A 22,187-nucleotide genomic window follows, 5' to 3' on the forward strand; every position below is an offset into this window, starting at 1 on the left:
CTTTTAACAACCAGTCCTATTAAGAATCCTATAAAAAGTATAGAACCACTAATAATAATTGAACTTCAGAACTAAAGTAAAATGACATAACAGATCATAGTTATATATGTGGCCACTGGCCGCTATAGACAGAAAACGATGTATTTTTGTCAGTATGCTATATGCTTTTTGTTGTAAGTGTTGTATAGCCCATAAAGAATTTAAATATTGCTGAAGAATACGTAAACCTGTCACCACCACACCTGTCGACAAACGACAGGTCCATGGGAAGTTTGCTGCCATCCCGATTTTTCCTGTAGCCTAGTAGAGTAGGCCTAGTAGGCCTAGCAATTAAGAAGAGCACTTCGAGAATATGCTGGCCTATATGCCATGAGCTCGCCTAAGATTTAGACTCTCGGACTCGTAGATATTTATCGATTCTGACTGCCTTTGCCCAAAGTAAGGTCACAATACTGCCGTTTGCATTGCAATGTGCGGCTTCGCTTATACTGCACTGTCTGTAGACAAGGATTTGACAGCGTGATAGGCCTACTGGCTTTAGGCCTACTATACGTTGTTATCAGGGGTGAAAGTGGCTTTCATTTCTTACAGGATCTCCCAGAAATTTCATTCTGCGGCGACACCAGGACGCGCCGCGAAGCGGCGCGGCCAAAAAATTTTTGGGGTTTCTAACCCCACCGTACCCCTGAAATGCATAGAAAACTGCTTTTTTTTGGCACAGCCAATAAAAAATTTGGGGGTTCAAACCCCACAGTACCCCTGAAATGCATAGAAAACTGCTTTTTTTTGGCACAGCCAATAAAAAAATTGGGGGTTCAAACCCCACAGTACCCCTGAAATGCCATATACCAGATATCTATAATAAGCCCATGTACTAGTCTAAGACACACAAACCTGAATTTGATCAGTTTTGTATTTGAGGCATACACGAGAAACAGATTATCATTTAAGAATTTATTTTGTCAATGTGCAAAATAACAAAAAATACCCCAAACTCCATCTCCTAATATTTTTGTTGAGGATAGATAAAGCAGAACAGGTAACAGAACAGAACAGCGCAGAACACTTAAAACAAAGTCCACAGAGGCCTAAAGTAGTTATCCTTATCCTCTTGTCCTGAGTCAAGGCGAGCCATGCAACCCGTTGAGTGAGCTGCTCTTCTTCCTTTGCCCAGCCACGTCCTCACATAAGGCATTGGATCCCACTGCTTGCATGGTGGTCCCACAGTGCTGATGAAGAGGAGGTTTGCTGCATTTCTTGTTAACAATGTGCTTCTATGATCAGTTATGATATTGTTCATTGAGCTGAACCCTCGCTCACAATCAGCATTGCTGGGAGACAGTGTGTCCACTGCCATGAGCAACTTCTTCATCTTGTTGGGGATGCTTCTTCCTCCAGTTGCCTTGTACTCAGTGAACCCAAGGTGGGTATCTTGTTCACTCACATGTAGGGCACGGCACAAAGCCCTTACCTCATCTTCTCCAAATCGAGGATTTTCGCTGTCCCATGTGTCAGGGTTGAGGACAGCCATTTTATTGATAAGGCTATTGTAAGCCTCTTTTCGAATTGCTGCAACACTGGCCTGTGTACGGTTTGCTGTTGTTGTGAACAGTCTTTCTTTCATATTATCTGCCACTGCTTGGATGAACTGAGTAGAGTTAATTATGGGACTCCTGCCAACACTTAACTTCTCTCCCTTGAATTCCATCACTTCCTGTTCCTCTGCCTGGCTAGCCTCAACTGCATGTTTTCCTGGGTAGCTTTTGAGGCTTTCTATGCGTTTGACATAATTTGTCATGATGTCATGTGCTTTTGGGAGAGTGATCTTCCTATTCTGAAGAAGTAATGACAAGTCCTTGAGCTCAGTCAGAACATCAGCCATTATTGCAAGATTTTTCACAAAGTTGATGGAGCACAACTTAGAAAGCAGGCCTTGGAATTTGGCCCTCTCTCTGCCGTCCCTTGTACCACCCTCTGATGCCTGCCGGAAATGTTCTGCCAAGGCTGGAAAAGAGTCCCAAACTGCAGAGACGGCATTGAATGAAGAGGCTACCCAGCGAACACTGAATACTCGTCCAATCTTCCTGAGGGAGATGTCTAGGTTGTGAGCACATTCACTCAGCTCCCGGCTGTTTTTTGGTGACTGGCTGTATAATGAATACAGGCAGTCAAGGAAGGCCTGGAAGTCTTTGGTTCCCCCTGTCGCATCCAGTGCCTGGTCCACAGCAAGCTCCAGTCTGTGATTAAGGCAGTGCCAAAGTATAATGCCTGGGAAATCATCCTGGAGCAATTTCCCAACACCTGACTTCACCCCCAGCATCACACTGGCCCCATCACTGCAAAATCCAATGAAGACTTCCTGCAGCAACTCAATGGTGAAGCCATTCTTTAACAAACAATCCATGAGCTTTTCCTTGATGTGAGCAGCACACAGACTATCCAGCTCAACCAGATCCAGTGGGAAGGCAATGGGCTCTGTCTCTCCATCAACACTAGCCCTCAGAAACACAATGAGTGTTGATTTGTGCCCAACAGTGGTTGACTCATCAGCCAATAGTGTGATCTTACTCCTGGTCTCTATTATTTTGTTCACAACATTTCGTTTCATCTGTGATGAGACATGATCAACTATATCGACACAGACAGTTTTGCTGTGCAAAACACGACCTAAATCAGCTGAATTAGCCTGCTGTAGGTCTATCAGACTTTCAAAGTCTGTGAAAGGCCTGTTCTTTTTGGCCACATAATATGCTGTCCTGAACACCTTGGCAGTAGACTCGAATGCAGATTGTTGACTTCTGGCATTCAGGTTGAGAAGTCTATCTTCCTTTGCTGTCCCAATAATTGTGATTGCATCCTTATGTGCTGTGGAGTCCCTGTGTTCTTTAATTTTTTTGCGCAGTGCTCTAAGCTGGGCTTCTCTTGATTGACCATTGGGGCCTATTTTTCCGTCAGCCCACTGAACGGCAATACTGACACCACGGGATGCTTGGACACCCAGATGCTTGACATCACGGCAGGTGGTGCAGCCAAGCTTCCCATTGTGAGCATACAGCCAGTCATTTTTTTGCCTGAACTCTTCATATTGCTTCTCATTCCATACAGAAGGGTAAGCGGTAGGGCTAGCAGCATCACCTAAGATAAAGAAAAATAAGATAAGATGTATTTGTCACTGTATGGAACATAGCCTACAACACAATGTTGTTTAGTGCATCCACAAGTACCAGCATCAAGTCACCTTGGCCCCCCAGACACATGTAAAGTGTATTAGAATTATTATTATTATTAATTTATTATTATTACCCTTATTATTATTATTACCTGAGCTTGCTGCTGGTCCTGCTCCTGCTGTCAGTTCTTCTTGTAGGGTCTCTGCCTCCTCCTCCCCCTCCAACTCTATGATCGCAACCTGCTCTGGATCCCCTTCCCCCAGACACATGTAAAGCGTATTTGAGTAAAAAGGATGAATTTCATAATATCAGTGATATTATATTTATATTTATATTTACATTTATAATTATAATTATAATTATTATTATCATTATCATTATCATCATTATTATTAATAATGATATTTATATGAATATTATTAATATTACCTGTGGCTGTGCTTGGTGCTGATCCAGCTGCCTCCTCCTCTCCACCTGTCTCACTCTCTGTGTCATCATGCAACTGTATGTTCGTTTTTCTAACTTTGTCTTTAATGACATTATCTTCAAGTCTTTCCTTTCTCTTAAAAAGCTGGGATAATGTTGGTTGCTTTAATGCCATTTTGCTTATATATTTTAATTTTTATAGCGCATTCTTCTACTGACTTTTCAAAACAATTGCCGCCGGCATTTCATTTAGTTTCCTGTTTTGTTTTTGGGTTTTTTCTGAACCAATCAGAACTAAGTATTTCGTTGTGCCAGTCTTGTCAGCCAACCAGAAACTTGGTTTGAACGTTGGTGGATTCGTCATAGTAGAGAGCCCGCCTTCTATATCCGGTCATTTGCACGCATACCTTAGGCAGACAAACGTCCGTTTCCGTATCCGCTCTCTAGCGGATGTCCAACCTGCAAAGTGAACTGGTGCTGCAGAACGGAGCTGCGAGCGAGCCGAAGGGAGAAAGAAACTCTTCTCTCTAGTCCTCCAGTCCGTGGAGCGCGGTGGTGGATTAATACAATAACAACGGATCATTACGCTGGCTGACACAAACACACTGTTACAAATTATTCAGAAGCACTTTTTATTAAGAAAACCCGATTCTGACGTTAGTAGATTATGTTTTGATTGTTTTCCTCTTGGACATGCGTTTGTGGGCACCGTGGCATATAGTATTTTGATAGCTCCGGTGCGCTCCGGCCGGTCATGTCTTACCGGATCGGAGTTCCGGACCGTTCCGGCCCACTTTCACCCCTGGTTGTTATTCAATTTATGTATTAATTGTCTCACACACACACACACACACACACACACACACACACACACACACACACACACACACACACACACACTGACACACACACACACACACACACACACACACACACACACACACACACACACACACACACACACACACACACACACACACACACACACACACACACACAATTGGTCTGTTTTAGCCTAACTAACAAAGGCGGTTGTCTTCAGATAATCTGCTTTCTGACACATATCATGTTCCATCTACTACCAAGTCTTATCACTCATAATCACAGAGCAGAGACAGAGATCACCGTAATAGGCCTAATATGCAGTGGGCACTATTACCACAATATCTGCGTTTATTGTTTTGTTTTGTTTCGTTTAGTTTAGTTGTGTTAAGAAGTAATTCTGTTTGATGTGTAGCCTATAGCTGCCTATGGGGACAGGCTAACAGGTTTTGTTTAGCCATGAATTTCCATGCTCTGCGTGTCACGCTCAGTTCAGCGTGTCACTTTGTGCCAGGCTATATCTGCTATTTTATAACTTTTTATTATTATTATCATTATTTTTTACATACATCTTCTCTTCTGGATGTCCCTGGCAAAAACTATTTTCAGATGGGAGTCGGACCGTCGGAGACGGAGTCCACGGCCAAATATATCAATTTCGGGGTCCTTGACAATGAAAAGTTTAAGAACCCTGAGCTAAAGGATCACTTTTAGGACTCATATTTGTTCCACGTATTTAGGGTGACACCTAGTGGCCCGTGTGTACCGGTACTACTTTATATTGTTTTTTATACAGTCTGGTTGTAGGATATTACAGTTTTTCACGATTGTTAACACACACAAATCGAAAACTTGGCACAATTTGCACAACCTTCACTTCATTACCTAATCACTCGACACAATTTGCACTACATCACACTCCCTTATCTGCATTAGACTCTGACTTTCATTCTTTACACTCTGATGTCAATTACACATCACCTTGTTGTCCAAACACTACACACACTGTTCAGTTGTTGCACACACTTAAAATCTCAAAGCATCAACCTACAACACACAAATAGTCAAATCTCTAAATATTCAGGTCTGGTGGGCAATTTTATATCAGGAGTGCAGCATAAAAGGGGCTTGAGAGCCTCTGTTTTGTTTGGTGAACAATGGAGAACCTTGAAGAGATCGACAAGGAGAGGGGTAAGAGCTGAGGAGGAGGAGGTAGAGGAGTAGATGGACAGAGAGAAGGAGGAGGAGGAGGGGGGGAGGAAGACAAGGAGAAGGACTAGGAGGAGGAGGACATGGTGGAGGAGGAGGACATGGTGGAGGAGGAGAACAAGGTGGAGGAGGAGGAGGAGGGAGAGAAAGAGGAGAAAGAAGAAGGAGAACGGTCATATCTAATGAGATTCGGGCAACTGTGGTTGACCATGTGCTCAATATGGTTTGACCATGAGCGAGGCTGGCCAGAGGGTCCAACCCAATCTCAGCCACTACACAGTTGCTGGCATCATTGTCTCCTCCAGGCCAAAGGCATGGGGAGAGAGTATGTTTTGCACTCCGTCCGTCCGTCCGTCCGTGTGTGTGTGTGTGTGTGTGTGTGTCCGTGTGTCCGTGTGTGTGTCCGTCCGTCTGTGAACAGCTAATCTCCGGCACCGTTAACCCGGTCGATGTCAAATTTTGCACACACACTCCCTGGATGCCAACGATGAACCCCATAATTTCCAAAACTTTGTGCAAAACAAGTTTTTGGACAGTACACCTACAGATTTTGTCCAAACATCACGCAAATTGGTACACAGTCTCTCTAGAGCCATTCAACGAAACGGGTCTTTCAGATTTCTCAGACTCCATCCTGATTGGCTAAGATTGGCTTCCAAAGTTTGCAGGAGTGCTCAGTTTCAAACAAAATGCTGCAAATCATGGACACATCGTGTGATTGTGCACGTACATTCCCACTAGGCCGAGGAAGAAATGCCACGTGAACATTTTCAACTCAGCCTCATGGTGGCGCTATAACTCGCCGGAAAGTGTTTTTACCTCTGACTGCACGGATCTGTGGATAACTTTGTATGCCAACTCCCTAGAGGCCAAGGAAAAACCTTTGCTTGGAATTTTTCACATCTGCTCTTTATTGCGCCACCAGGAGGCCGACATATGTAAAACACATTTTCTAATATTACTCCTTCAGATTTTATCCAAATTTCACGCAAATCGGTACACATGCTCTCCATAGTCATGTGATCAAGACGCGTTTGTTTGATTTCTCATAATCCACCTTCATTGCCTACGATTGGCTTCTAAACCTTTCAGGAGTAGCCCGCTTTGTACCCGTTTTGTACAAATTGCCACAATTACTCAACGCAGCGTCCGATTGCGGTGAAACTGTGCATGCATATTCCCACTAGGCTGAGGAAGAAATGCCACTTGACAGTTTTCAAATCAGCCTCATGGTGGCGCTACAACAGGCCAAGCCGCGTCACACACACACACACACACACACACACACACACACAAAACATCCTCCTGGTGGAGACCTGTGCCCAGAAGGGCACTTTTTAGACATTTTTTCTGTTCTATTCCTTCCACCTTATTCTCCTTTCTTGAATCTTATTGAGGAGCCGGCTTTGAGCAGGCTGGTTTACAGTAAAAAAAACAGAAAAAAAACATTTTTTCGGCTGCATATTTGTGTGCTGTTTTATGTTTAACTATGAAAAAGTAGGCCTACACGGAGTCATTTTACAAAAGGAGAAATGGCTCATTCTCCAGAGTCTCATTCATGTGTGTTCCATTTATATGATTGTGTTTTAAATTTTTCACTTCATTGTGCTGTAAATGCTTGGTAGTGTGTAGCCAAATGCTAGTTGTGTGTACCAAATGAAAACACGAGTTCCATTTTGGGAACAGTTAAGGGATTTGATAGCAAAGAGTCATCATGGAAAAGGAGAGTCAGGGTTTAGCATTTTGCGTGTATTGTTTTCAGATTTGTGTGTGCAGTTTTGAGAATGTTAGGTTGTGAAAAACATGTGTTAACAATCGTGAAAAACTGTAAGCAGTGGTGGAAAGTAACTAAGTACATAAAGTACAATTTCCAGGTATACTTTACTTGAGTATTTTCAATTTTATGTGAAATCTTTAGTTACTTTGTAGATTTTGATTATTATAACAAAACATAAAAGATTTGTATACATTTGAAAACTTGAAATGGGAAATTCTGCACAATGAGTAGGCTACTTTCTACTTTTTGAACTTAAGTACATTTTAATGTCAATACTTTTGTACATTCACTCAAGGCCTATACTTGAGTGAAACTAAATGTTTAATTCCAGACATTTACTTGTATTTTATATTGCAGTATTGATACTTTTACTTAAGTAAAACATTTGAGTACTTTTTCCACCACGGAATGGTTGCTAAAGGGTCGGTAAGAAACAAGTCACTGTCAGCAAAGTCCCATGGTTGAGTTTTACTGTCAAAACCTGAATTTTCAGATTGGGTGTCATATAGTGATGGAAAAAGGCATGGAAATTCTATTTCTAATAATCAATACCATACCTATTCAACCATAATCAATGTGTATTATTTAAGTTGGGGCCTTGGGGGCCACATTATCTCTAATAGGAATGTTCATCTCAGTTCATGCAAAACATGAATCGGGTCCACCAGTGGTGGTAAAAGTACTCACATTTCTTACTTGAGTTAAAAGTATAAAACATTGAAACACTCAGTTACAACTTACAAGTAAAAGTCCAGAATTCTAAATGTACTTGAAATTGGTAAGTATTGCCATCAAAAGTAAAAGTACTCATTATGCAGAATGTCAAAATGGCCAAACAGGGCTGAAGTGGTTTTGTAATAATAATCAATAATCTACAAAGTATAGGCTAACTATAGTAACTAAAGTTTTCAAATAATTGTATAGTGCAGTCGGCTAAAAGTACAATATGTTTCTTTGGGATGTGTGGAGTAGTGGATTAAAGTATTGTAAATTGTAAATACTCAAGTAAATACTATTACAAATACCTCACGATCGTAGTCTACTTTAAAGTAATGGAGGCAGAACACACACACTATAGCACTAGGTAGAAATAGGTACAAAAGGACAAAAGTCACTTCTGATATCAATCAATTTATCAGTGGTCCATGAAAATAGGTTATTTACTTTTCCAAACAAGGTAAATGTGCATCGGTGTGTATTTATTTTTTTAACGGTTCCAATATTGCCATTGCCATATGTTGTACCCTGTTCTGTTCTGTTCTGTTCTGTTCTGTTCTGTTCTGTTCTGTTCTGTTCTGTTCTGTTCTGTTCTGTTCTGTTCCTTTTTGAGGGGTGCTAGCCCCTCCTATATAACACAAACAATAAATGCCATTGACAATGAATGGAGAATTTACGTCATATGTGTGAGCGAATCGGCTATTTTGTCCTAAACACAACCATTAAATGCCATTGACAATGAATGGAGAATTTACATCATATGTAGACGAGCAAATCGGCTATTTTTGTCCTACACAATTAAATTCCCATTGACAATGAATGGAGAATTTACGTCATGCGTCTGAGCAAATCGACAGCATGTTACGTCATGATGATGTACAATGATAAGAGCGCCCCTCACTTCACACGGGTGTGATTTTTTATTTACTACTCAACATTAACAACGTTTTTTTCCCCCACATGCAGTGGACGGTGGGCAAAATACTAGTACTCAAGTAATAGCCTACTCAAGTATTCAAAAGTAGGGCCTACAAATTATGTAGGTGACATCTACATTTCCTTTTTAATATCAATGTATTGATTCTGTTGCTTGCAGCCTACTACTATCAGTGCACCGCCTAATACATGGCCTACTTGTGCGCAAGCAGAGCGTGCAAGTACTGCTACTAACTCATGTCTATTACAACTGCTGTTCTAAATCCTTTAGACCCGTTATTGACCGTATACCAACCTTGAACCGTACCTTAGTTATGTCACCATCAACAGCCAATAACACCCACCCAACATATAAAATATGATAAGACTTAACACCCAACATTGAAACATATCTTAATTACGTCACCATCAACAGCCAATTAGGGACCACCGAGGACAGGCCTTGTTAGAGCCAATTTAGTTATTTCTATCTTATTTATTGGTTTGCTTGGACACTCGTTGCTGCCCCCCCGCTGTTTGGGCTATGAAATAGTTGCCACAGGCCCACAGCTCACACAGCAGCACCCCCTTGATAAGGGAGAGAGAGAGAGAGTGACAAGGGGAAAATGTTTGGACACGCACACGTGTGAGCGAGGACGGCAGCAAACAGTTTTTTGACCACATATAAACAAGTCCACAACACAATAGAAACGAAGAAATAAGAATGAAATAAGAAGAGAATAGTTTTGGTTACGTTATATTGAACTCTCACATTTACACTGATTTATTTACACACACACACATACACACAGTGAAGCTGATCTTTTGGAGTTTGTTTGTTTTATAAACAATGCTGTGTGATTACAAACAATGGACCCTTGAATGTGCGTCTCAACTACTACACCGTCTCCACGCTGGCGACTTGAAAATTAAGGTAGGACAAGTCTCCATAACAGGCCTACATACCATACATACGCAGCCGACCACAGTACTTGCGCACTCTGCTTGCGCAATTACATTCCGGCCAATCACAATTGGCGTCTTCACTTTTCAGCCTCATTATTTTTGAGGGGCTAGTGCCCCTCAAAAATATTGGACAAGCTTTTATTTTATTCTTTCTTCTATATATCTTTTTTTTTGAGTGGTGCAAACCACTCCAACAACTGGCTTTGTTAGTACCCGTGTGTGTTTGTGCCTGTACGGGTGAGCATGGTTGCTATGGTTAGTGTGTGACGTCACTGTTGCACCACTCAGTTCACACAGGTGTGATTTTTTTATTATGATCCTACAATTTTGTAACCCATTTTTTCACCAATTGCCTAAATTGCCAATTGCCTAAATGTAATCCTAGGCGTTACTCTCCCTCTACCAAGCTGGGGAGAGCCAGGACCTAGCTGTGATGCGACAGAGCTATCGACTGCGCCACTGTGACACCCCTGGCCTTTTCTTCTTCTTTTTTTGGGTGGCCATGGCTGATTTCCGACTGATACAGACCGTACATAATAACTGTTAGCTTGCATAACGTCTTCAGACTAGGACTTAAATCTAAGACATACAGGTCATCATTTGTGTTACCTCCTCCAAAGAGGATGGCACAGCCATCTTCCAGGAGGGCTCAACCGTCTTCCAGGACAAGATCTCTAATAATAATAATATCTGGGACTTCTATAGCGCTTTTCTAATACCCAAAGACGCTTTACATGTGTGGGGGCCGGGGGGGGGGGGGGGGGGGGGGGGGGGGGGAACAAGAGAAGGACAACTTTATTAGAAGAAAGAAAATAAGAATAAAACCAGTAAAAACATTGTATGCATGTAACAAGTTAAAAACACATCAGCTGGGGAATGCTAGTCTGAACAGGTGGGTTTTTAGTGCGGTTTTGAAGGTGGGGAGTGAGGGGGCATCCCGGATCTGTTTGGGGAGGGCGTTCCAGAGGGTAGGGGCGGCCACAGAGAAGGCCCTGTCGCCCCAGGTTTTGAGCCTGATCTTCTTGGGGATTACAAGGAGGCTGGCATCGCTGGACCTGAGGGAGCGGGATGGTGCATGTGGTTCGAGGAGGGCGGAGAGGTAGGGGGAGCCAGGTTGTGCAGAGACTTGTAGGTGGTGAGAAGTACTTTGAAATCAATTCTGTGTTTGATGGGGAGCCAATGGAGGTCACGGAGGACTGGGGTGATATGGTCTCTGGAGCGGGTGGAGGTGAGCAGGCGGGCAGCTGAGTTTTGGACGTATTATAGTTTGTTGAGGGTTTTTGCAGTGGTGCCATAGAGGATGCTGTTGCAGTAGTCCAGTCGGGATGAGATGAAGGCATGAATGAGGGTTTCGGCAGCTGAGGGTGTCAGGGAGGGGCGGAGACGGGCGATGTTTTTGAGGTGAAAGAATGCTGTTTTAGTGATGTGGTTTACATGGGGGAGGAATGAGAGGGTAGGGTCAAAGATGACACCTAGGTTGTGGATGAACTTACACATGTCATTGCACCACTTGTCGTGTGCTTGGAATGGATTCAGAATCATGAAAACCCCCTAGTTTGACATGTCACATGCTACTTAAAGCATAATGAAATTTAGAAAATATTGCCTTATAGGTTATCAATACGGCCATCTTGGATTAAGGCAAATGTAGGGTATTAGCAGCACGATTAGGGTAGATTTTTTATCCTGGCTAGTAGACCTAATGTCCTGTCAGAATCAGGTGAGAAACAAAATAATCCAATTTTGTCACTTATGGATGGAGAGAAATCGATATTACCCTAGGGTGACCAAACGTCCCCCTTTGCATGGGACAGTCCCTCATTTGGTCTTGACTTGGACTTTTCAGGCGTCCCACAAATTGAGACCCTGTCCACACTGTGACTGGCAGATAGTGCTGCACAATTAGTCAAAAAAAGATTGCGATCTAGATTCACCTATTGCAATCTCATTTCTAAATTTGAGCAAGAATGTTTTTGCTGTCTAAAACAGAGAGACTTTAACTTGATGTTGTCTGTTTAAGCCAACAGTAATTATGGCTCCAGGTGCCACATTTTGAATGTAGTTTAATGTTCAGCAACTATAGACTAAAGACAATACATATTTTCATAGAAAAAATGAGAATCGTGTGAGAATCGTGATCTCAATATTATTCTTGCGGAGGAAAAAACGAGATTCACTTTTTTTTTTTTTTTAATAAGATTAGATAATTTTTCACCCCTGTGTCAATTATCTAATGTGATCCTGGGCTCTACACACCCTCCGCCAACCTAGTCCCCATATATGGGGCCCCCATATATGGGGACTAGGTTGGCGGAGTTCAAGTCCGTTACTCTCCCCATGTCCCCCATAATGGGGGACATGGGGAGAGTAACGGACTTGAACTCATGCTTCCTTCATGCCTGAGTGTCCAAGTTGCTCCTTTACACCTGACAGGAGGGAGTTTCCCTGGTTTGGCCGTAGCGCATGGAAGGAACACGTTATTCCAACCAGTTCCTTTCCCCTCCATCAGGCGCCCCGGCTGGCAAGGGGGAGGCAGTTTAGAGACCATGATTACTGCATGTTTTTTGTGAGGGTACCTACCCTATAGGGACACATGCAAACTCCACACAGAAAGGCCCTTTCGCCAACCCCGCCTCGGGTATGGGCACTGATGACGTGGAGGAGGAAACACGCCGCCAGCACCCACAGCGTCCCGAGCGGGAATAGGCCTATCTCACAGCATTTCCCCGCCCCCTTTCCACGCCCCCTTTTGGAGCTAGTGGTGTTATCTTTTTTGCGGTCCATAGGCTTCCATGTTAAAAGAGGTATTTTCACAAGCCACAAACTACCGTTTTTGTTAAAAGAGGTATTTTCACAAGCCACAAACTACCGTTTTTGTTCTACTTATTTGAGTTGTTATACCATTGTGTTTTCTTCATATTATTATCGGTCTTTGACATTTGAACATTAGGAAATGTACTTAGATTCTCCAGAGAAAAAAAGTGTAAATGCCTAATGTTAAATGACACCACTATCTACCGGAAGTGGGCGTGGAAAGGGGGCTGTGAGATAGGCCTATCGAACCCAGGACCTTCTAGCTGTGAGGCGACAGCACTACCAACTGTGCCACCGTTTGAGCAAGAATCGTGCAGCACTAGCACAACTGACAGGCAGCAGTGTTCAAATGCCCTAATAGTTAGTCCACTAATAGTTGTCTTTCTGTTGTAAAGCTGTTTTTTTCTTCTTTTTGTATTCATGAGAAATAACCAATAAAAACTAAATGTGATACTCCAGAGCGGTTTAATAAGAAAATGACAGTTAACAGTTGTTGTTTTGAGTTGTACTTGAAATGTACTGTAATTCTGCAAACTGTTAATAAATCAATCAATCAATCAACCAACCAACCAACCAACCAACCAATCAATCAATCAATCAATCAATCAATCAATCAATCAATCAATCAATCAATCAATCAATCAATCAATCAATCAATCAATCAATCAATCGATCAATCAATCAATCAAGTAATAAGCTGCAGTGCTAACACCCGTCCCACTTGTCCCACACAAGAGATACTTCTGTCCCTCAAATGAACAGTTTGGATGCTTAGAGTATATACGCTTAGAGTATATATATACTCTAAGTTTGGACGTGGTACTGGTACTGGTCACCCTATGCCTAATGCAAGTTGCAACATTCTGTATCATCCTGAATGCACCCCGCTCATTATGCGCGCGCGCACGCGATGTTGTGCGCGACCCAGTCACGTGATGCCGCCTCATCACGCTTGCGCATAGAAATACAAGATGGCGGAGAGTGCGGAACTGAAGGTAAATCGCAGCTTGAAATCATTATACATTTACACAGTTGCCAGGCGCCTGTAATGTGCCAACTTGCAATTCTCCTCTGTAATTCCACCTTTAGAGAAGTAACGTCTTGTCGGAGGTGTTTTTAATGCATTAGCAAAAGTGGAACTTTGTTGAATTCCCTAGCGTGGGAGAGCATGTTTTTGTTGACATTGAGAGCCGCTTGCTCTCCGTTAAGTGTCCGTTGTGTTGTGTTTAGACATCAGTTATAACGTTACATGCGATGAGGATTCGGAGGAATCCACTTGTTCTCTAATGACACGATAACCACACACGAACACGCTCTGATAGGCATCGTATTAGTTTGAAATAAGAAAGAAAAGTGAGCGTTTTTGCGCATACATTGTGGCTGTCAAAGTGTTTTTTCTTTTTTTTCTTCCTTTTTTTGCAACATGCTGGTTACCTTCCTTCCAGTTCTGAAATATATCTACGGTGTGCATGTAGCGTATAAATACACATTTCAATTACTGGCGGTAGCCTAAACGAAAGCATGTTAATTTCTGATAAAGCAAAAGCGTAAAGATAACGTGTATGCCTTTTGCACAGTGATGCATCTGCTCTTCACCCTACCTGTTGACGTCTGTATAAACACAAGCACGTGGGTTTACATTGGCATCCAATTAACCAGACTGACTGCACGTTAATAAACATCAAGTAATGTTACGCAAATTAAACGTTCAGTTTTTAATTAGCCTACTAATTAGCCAACAGACACGCACGGTATCCAGCGACGTGTCTCGGTTTCCAACTGTGCCCAGTGTGCAGGTCACAGGTTGGTGAAATGGTGAATAGACTAGTCACTACTACTAGACAGTCTGAGGAGCTAATTTAGGTTTGGTGGTTAATAGGATCTATTTCACATTCTGTTTCTGTCACACGTGGAATTCAGAGCAGAGTTGTTAACTTGTTGGTGTGGTTGACGATGTGCGTTTCAGTCAATAGGATATGTATTCGATGTGAGCTCTTTATTATTATTATAATAATGGCTCAGGAGGTAGAGCAGGTCGTCCAATGATCCATGGGTCGGCGGTTCGAATCCCGGCTCCTCCTGTCTACATGTCGAAGTGTCCTTGGGCAAGACACTGAACCCCAAATTGCTCCCGATGTGCTGGTTGGTACCTTGCATGGCTTCCGGCCGCAATCGGTGTATGAATGGGTGAATGTAATGCACAATCTATGTAAAGCGCCTTGGATAAAGGCGCTATATAAATGCACCATTTACCATTTACCATTTACCATTTATTATTACAACATAATTCAACACCAACTTTGGAGGAGCCCAGGATTGAACTGGGAACCTCGCGGTTCCCATCCAGCCGTTCTACCGGCCACTCTACCCATGAGCCACAGCCTTTATGCTTTCAATAATTTGCTATTAATTCTAGGTTTACCAGTAATTTGCAAGCCACCTGTTTGTTCTATATTATATATAGGCATTTATACCGGTATTAAAATGTCTGAAAGAGAGTAAAATGATAGTTCCTTTACTTGATGGGCCCCCTATGTGTTCACACATAGGGGGCCCCTATCCCTATATGTGTTGGCATTTATACCCTCTTGGGGAGATGATACTAGTGAGCTTAACTAAAGGTCTTTCGTTGTCCATTGTCCATCTCAGACTGCATTTTGTTGCTCTGCCCCAACGTTTTCTATCAATTCCTCAACCTGTGAATCCTTGAATTCATGCAGAATTTGTATTTGTCACATGGTGCTCTTTGGTTAGGAAAGAGGGGAGGCAGAACAGTAAATAAAAGAAAATCTTTCAAAAATAAAAAAGCTTTAATTATAAAGGCTAGTTCATCTTTGAACAATACATAGCCTAATGTATTTATTTGTTGTATAGATGAACTAGCCTTTATAATTAAAGGGTTAGTTCAACATTTTGGACTTATAGCTGTAGGAAATACTTACTTAATTAATTGATTGCTTGAGTCCTGTCCCGTGGTGATAGTTCTGGTCTGGTGTTGACCAGAACTCTGACAAATGACTGGAACTAAATATTTAAAAAAAAACAGCAGACCAGAACTCCCACCACGGGACTCAGGCAATCAATTAATACCTTTGCAACCACTACATTAATGGCAAGTATTTCCTACAGCTTTAAGGCCAACTAGAAAAAGTGGCGCTATAATAAGCCAATGTGAAAAGGGTGCCATTTCTTGTTACACCTTTGATGGAAAAAGCCCACCTGTTGGTGGTGCTATAACAGGCCAATGTGAAAAGGGTGGGATATATTCCTCAGCCTAGTAGGAAAGTGCGTGAAAGATTTCACGTAAATTGCACTCTGCGTTCATCATTTGAGGCTTTTGGTTCAAAACGGACAATCCTGCAAACTTTGAAAGACAATGTTAGCCAATTAGAATGGAATATGAAATATCGGACAGATCCGTCTTCAGCACATGACTATAGAGATACTGTGTAACCATTTGTGGGATTTTTGGACAGAATCTGGAGGAGTAATATAAGAAAATGTGTTTTACAAAAGTCGGCCTCCGGTTGGCGCTATAAAAGGCAGATGTGAAAAATGCAGGTCAAAAGGGAGTGTAACGTTTCACGCAGTTATAGGTAAATAGGTAAGTTATAGGTAATTTATAGGTAAAAATGTGAAAAGCTGCCCCATGGCGGCACTATAACAGGCCGTTCTGGAAAATTTGGGGCAGAGGTTCATCGTTGGCATCCAAGACAAGGAGTGTGTGTGCAAAGTTTGGCATTGACCGGGTTAACGGTGCCGGAGATTATCTGTACACAGACGGACAGACACACACACACACGCGCACGCACGCACGCACGCATGCATGCATGCATGCACGCACGCGCGCGCACGGATGGATGGACGGACGGACGGACGGACGGACGGACGGAGTGCAAAACATACTCTCCCCATGCCTTCGGCTGGTGGATACAATAATCTAACCCTTTAAAGCCAATTTTACATTTTTGGAAGATGTGCCTTGTTTTTTGATTTTTCAGCTTAACTCTCTTAGTATCCAGTCAGGACTCAGTATCCTTATTCATTACATCCAAAATCCATGCCTTTTTGCTGAAACTTCAGTATTTAAGTTCACCCGCATGGCATGCGTTCGTCCAGGTGTGTGCGTCGTAACTAAGTACATGAGACTGTTTATACCGGAAGTGTGAAAATGCAATGTTTCGGAAGTATTGAGGACACAGACTGGATACAAGCACAAATTATTGCGACAGCAGCAGGTCGCATTTACTATGCATTCCCCGTGGTTTGTCACGCCCCCATATTCACCTGTTTCGGAGGGAATGCTCCTTGTGTGTGTGCTTCACTTACTTCCTTCAGCCAGTGTTGCCATGTCTGCTTATTATAAGCGACCTTTGGTTTGTTGTTCTGTAAAGTCGCTTGTAAATAAATTATTAGTTGTTGCTGGTTGTGGTTTTTTTTTTGTATATCGTTTTAAATAACACCTGTACAACCTCACAATGTGTCGCAGTGAACTTGCAGATCTGCTATTTGTGCTTGTTTTCATAGACCTGGCCACTTGTTTCTCTTGCAAAACTGGCAACACAGCAAGAGGAAGAGGAAGTTATGCACACACAAAACGCAAATACTTATGGGCTATAGGAAACAGGTCAATATGGTCATGCGGCTCATGCCTTGTGACATCATCAGGGATCTCCATATATGGGCATATATGTAGTCGCGATGTAGACGACATCGCCAGGGGCCCATCCCCATATATGGGAATGTCAATATATGGCCATATCACGCCTTGTAACATCACGCCTCCATATATGGTCACGCCTCGTGACACCATGTGACATCATGGAGACCCTTAGATCTCCATATATGGTTGTCAGTCCATCACGCCTCGAGTCGTGACATTACATTGCTCCATATGTCATTCTGACATTGTCAAACCCGAAAATTAAGGCCGGCCCTACCTGGGCCCTCAACAAACCCTGTAGACTCAAGACACTGCCCCTGCTGCCATATATGGAGCTGACCTGTTCTGACATTCCATATGATGATCTGACCTCATCAAACCCTGTACACTCAAGCCACCCCTTTAGGGCGAGGTCGCTTCTCTCCCTCAGGGCGTCTTACTGGTTCTGTGAGTGAGAGATGTGTTGGAGTTTATAAATAGATTTTGGAGTTTATAAATAGATTTTTGGGGGTCACGGTGGCACAGTCGGTAGTGCTGTCGCCTCACAGCTAGAAGGTCCTGGGTTCGATTCCCGCTGGGGGCGTGTTCCCTCCTCTGCGTCATCAGTGCCCATACCCGAGGCGGGGTTGGCGAAAGGGCCTTTCTGTGTGGAGTTTGCATGTTCTCCCCGTGTCCCCTAGGGTAGGTACCCTTACCCTCACAAAAACATGCAGTAATCCTGGTCTCTAAACTACCTCCCCCTGGCCAGCCGGGGCGCCTGATGGAGGGGAAAGGAACTGGTCAGAATAACGTGTTCCTTCCACGTGCTACGTCCGGCCGGGGAAACTCTCCCCTGTCAGGTGAAAAGAAGCAGCTTGGACTCCTCATGCATAGAAGGATCAGTCAGTCCGCTGCCCCCCCCCCCCCCCCCCCAGGTTGGCAGAGGACGTGTAGTGCCCAGGATTACATTAGATAATTGACACTGGGTGAAAAAATGAGTTACAAAATTGTGGGATAAAACATTAGGAAAAAAAAAGAAAATATTTTTGATAACCCTAATCCTGGACTGCTATTTGAATCATTAATATTCTCTGTTTTTTTATTCTTCTTTCACTATAAAGGAATGTGACACAAAAAATGAATTCAATGCTTCATGGAGTGAGTAACTGCTAGATGAAAAGTCATTTTGCGGGTTAAGTATACCTTTAAGGAATTCTCTGAAGGCTCTTTCTCTTTCTCCTATTCTCAGTGCTCTATTCTGGCATTCTTGCTTCCTCGACTTCATGTTTTTCTACTTAACAACTGTGTAAGAAAAGAAAATCTACATAAGTGTGTGTGTGTGTGTGTGTGTGTGTGTGTGTGTGTGTGTGTGTGTGTGTGTGTGTGTGTGTGTGTGTGTGTGTGTGTGTGTGTGTGTGTGTGTGTGTGTGTGTGTGTGTGTGGAGAGAGAAATACACAAGAGACAAGTATGCTAAGTTCATCATAACAAAGATAAGATGAAAAAGTGAAATTTACAGTTGGATAGGAAGTAAAGAATCAGACAGACTATTGCAGTGGAGAAGGGGAAAGGAAATGGAGATGTAACAGTGAGAGATGGAGAAGGAAGAGAGACATTTTTGCTGATTTTTGCCCCTTCAGATCTTGATTTAAGTTTAAAGCCCAATGTAGGGTAAGTGCCTCGCTCAGGGACACCTCGACACATTGCTGGGGCTGGGAATCGAACCTGGGACCTTTCCCAGGCAGCCTCTCAACCCTGTAAACCTGTGATGTGACAATACATTTGATTCTTAAATAGATTCTGATTTTGATTGAACCAAATGGACACGTAGGACACATTTGGTTTCATTTGCACACAGAGTTATAGGGGTCCTTGAAATTAATGTTTGTGAAACACTGGTATAGATAGGCTGTGACTTGCGTAGAAGGGGCAATCTTTAACTTGCCTTAAAAAGGCAGTTGTGAGGTAAGCCTCAAGGTCCATGGCATGTCTTGTTGTATGAGTGATTTGAACTCATTCCTGTTGACTAGAGTTGAAGCTGCTCATCTTGCCTGTTTGTTCTGTCAAACGTTTTTTTTTCTCGCACTGCAGTAACAGTGAAGTAGGCACTTTATTTTCTGTGGTTTGGCCTCAGTCAAACTTTGTGTAGCTCCCAGAAGGTGGGATATGTTGAGATTGAGAACATGTTGCCCTCAAGCCACATGCCTGGTCCTGTTTCTTCAGGTCCAGTGACGCCGGCCTCCTGGAGGTCCCCAAGACCAGGCTCTGTACCCGGGCCTTCTCGGTGGCTGCCCCCTTCCTCTGGAATGCACTCCCCAAACATATCGGAGACGTGTCCCCTCGCTCCCTACCTTCAAAATTTCTCCGAAAAATCACCTTTCCAAGTTGACTTTGATTTTAACTCGTTATTAGTGTTTTATTGCTTTTAATTATTATGTTTTGCTTAGCTGAGTTTTACCTATTAAAGTTTTTGTAAAGCGTCTTTGAGTACTAGAGTGCTATATTAATTCCAGACATTATTATTATTATTTAGTACCATTAAATGAATGGAATTGCATATAGGTTTGTATTAACACAATTTCATTAGAAGACGTTGAAGTTCCATGGACTGGACCTGATTTGCTTTTGATTTCAAATCAAAGCCTTTAGCAGCCTGTGTTGGGCTAGGAGTTAGGGTTAGAACTCAAAGCCTTTAGCAGCCTGTGTTGTGCTAGGAGTTAGGGTTAGAACTCAGCCTGTGTTGTGCTAGGAGTTAGGGTTAGAACTCAGCCTGTGTTGTGCTAGGAGTTAGGGTTAGAACTCAAAGCCTTTAGCAGCCTGTGTTGTGCTAGGAGTTAGGGTTAGAACTCAGCCTGTGTTGTGCTAGGAGTTAGGGTTAGAACTCCAAAGCCTTTAGCAGCCTGTGTTGTGCTAGGAGTTAGGGTTAGAACTCCAAAGCCTTTAGCAGCCTGTGTTGTGCTAGGAGTTAGGGTTAGAACTCCTTTAGCAGCCTGTGTTGTGCTAGGAGTTAGGGTTAGAACTCCTTTAGCAGCCTGTGTTGTGCTAGGAGCAGAGATTAAAATAGGGTGCATTCTGCATCCCATAACGCAGTTTATAGTTAAGGGACGCAATAAATCAACGACCTCTGCATCCACGGGATGCACTACTGTACTGTTTTTTATTCTAGTTTATTTTGCTAGCTTTAGTTATAATAATCATTTCTTCTTGTTTTCTACATGAATATAACCACATTATAACCATATAAAATGAAATGGGAGTTAAATGCTGCAATTTGTAAAAATGGCAAAATATGACTCCTAATGTCCTTGAAGTGAGACTCGTAAAATGTCCCTGGGACTCATCTGAAAGACCATCCCTGCATCCCGGGACTCATTACATTGAAAACCTATTTACGTCACTGTAGGAGTTAGGGTTAGAACTCCTTTAGCAGCCTGTGTTGTGCTAGGAGTTAGGGTTAGAACTAGGAGTTAGGGTTAGAACTCCAATAGTTTGTCTTAACCCTGTTCTCTTCACTCTGCAGCTGCTGCAGTAACCTGTCAATACACATGAGTGTCTGTGGCACTGTGCACTCACTGGCGGCTTCCAGGTGGAGACAGGCTATTTGTACAGCCAGTGGCTAGGTTAATCCCTAATGATACAGAGGCCCTTTCATTTTGCACGGCTCCCTCCTTTAAGCACCTGCCTATTTCTGTCATGGTCATTGTCATTATCAGTGCAGTATTATTTTAGGTCTAGAGCATGAGACGTCTGTTCAGAAATCACTAAAGTACTTGATGATTGTTTTTATCTTTGGATATGTTGAGAAGATGTGTATGTATGAGTGTTTGTCTGGTGTGTGTCACAAACTCAAGCTGGTTATTATACACTAGTTAGTACTTTGCAACTTCAGTGCATCATCTCAGAAACCAAATGCCAGGACACGTAAAACTTGTGCTGTTGTTTGATGGACTTAAGTGTGTGATCAATCTCATTCGCTGCACACAACAGAATCTTTGGAGAAACAATGCAAAACATGTCATTGATACTGCATGACCTATCTGTTGTAGTCATAGCCCAAAACATACAGTACTAAGTTACTACTCAACTATGTTGTTAGAGCATAGAGCACAAACCAGCTTCATCATCTTATAGCACCCCTCGCTGGACGGACAGCATGTCGCGCTTTTATAATGCAACAACAAACAAAGAGGTTGTGTTCTGGTAAAAGTATGATTCAGGGTCAGGCCTGAGAGTAGTAGTAGTAATTGTTAAGTAGATCTAGCCTCAGTCAACTCAAAACCTCTGTTTGCCAATTTAGTTTTTATTACATTCTTGACATTTAATAAAGTGCAGCAGCAACTAGAAAAAGTGCCCTTCTGGGCACAGGTCTCCACCAGGAGGATAGGAGTGTGTGTGTGATGTTTGGCAAAATGTTTAGGAGCAATATAAACGTGTGTTTTACATATGTCGACCTCCTGGTGGCGCTATAAAGAGCAGATGTGAAAAATTCCAGGCAAAGGTTTTTCCTTGGTCACTAGGGAGTTTGCATACAAAGTTATCCACAAATCCGTGCAGTTAGAGGTAAAAACACTTTTCGGCCAGTTATAGCGCCACCATGAGGCTGAGTTGAAAATGTTCATGTGGCATTTCTTCCTCGGCCTAGTGGGAATGTGCGTGCACAATTTCACGGAAATCACACGATGTGTTCATGATTTGCAGCATTTTGTTTGAAACTGAGCACTCCTGCGAACT

General features: G+C 42.7%; 1 protein-coding gene across 3 annotated transcripts in view; it reads left to right on the forward strand.

The window, feature by feature from the left end:
• The first annotated feature begins 13,752 nt into the window (after nucleotides 1–13,752).
• LOC306920972 (E3 SUMO-protein ligase PIAS1-like) overlaps nucleotides 13,753–22,187 on the forward strand; it is a 50,787-nt gene continuing 42,352 nt past the window's right edge. The window contains exon 1 of one of the 3 annotated variants that reach the window (XM_079497994.1): nucleotides 13,753–13,811. In XM_079497994.1, coding sequence (XP_079354120.1) covers nucleotides 13,788–13,811 — 24 coding nt within the window. In that variant the 5' untranslated portion in view covers nucleotides 13,753–13,787. Of the gene's footprint in view, nucleotides 13,812–19,019; nucleotides 19,128–22,187 lie in introns of those variants that run through there. The other 2 variants (XM_079497995.1, XM_079497996.1) reach the window with 2 other exon arrangements.

Source organism: Electrona antarctica (genome assembly GCF_951216825.1).
Source record: "Electrona antarctica genome assembly, chromosome: 3".
In the NCBI taxonomy this organism is placed as follows: Eukaryota; Metazoa; Chordata; class Actinopteri; order Myctophiformes; family Myctophidae; genus Electrona; species Electrona antarctica.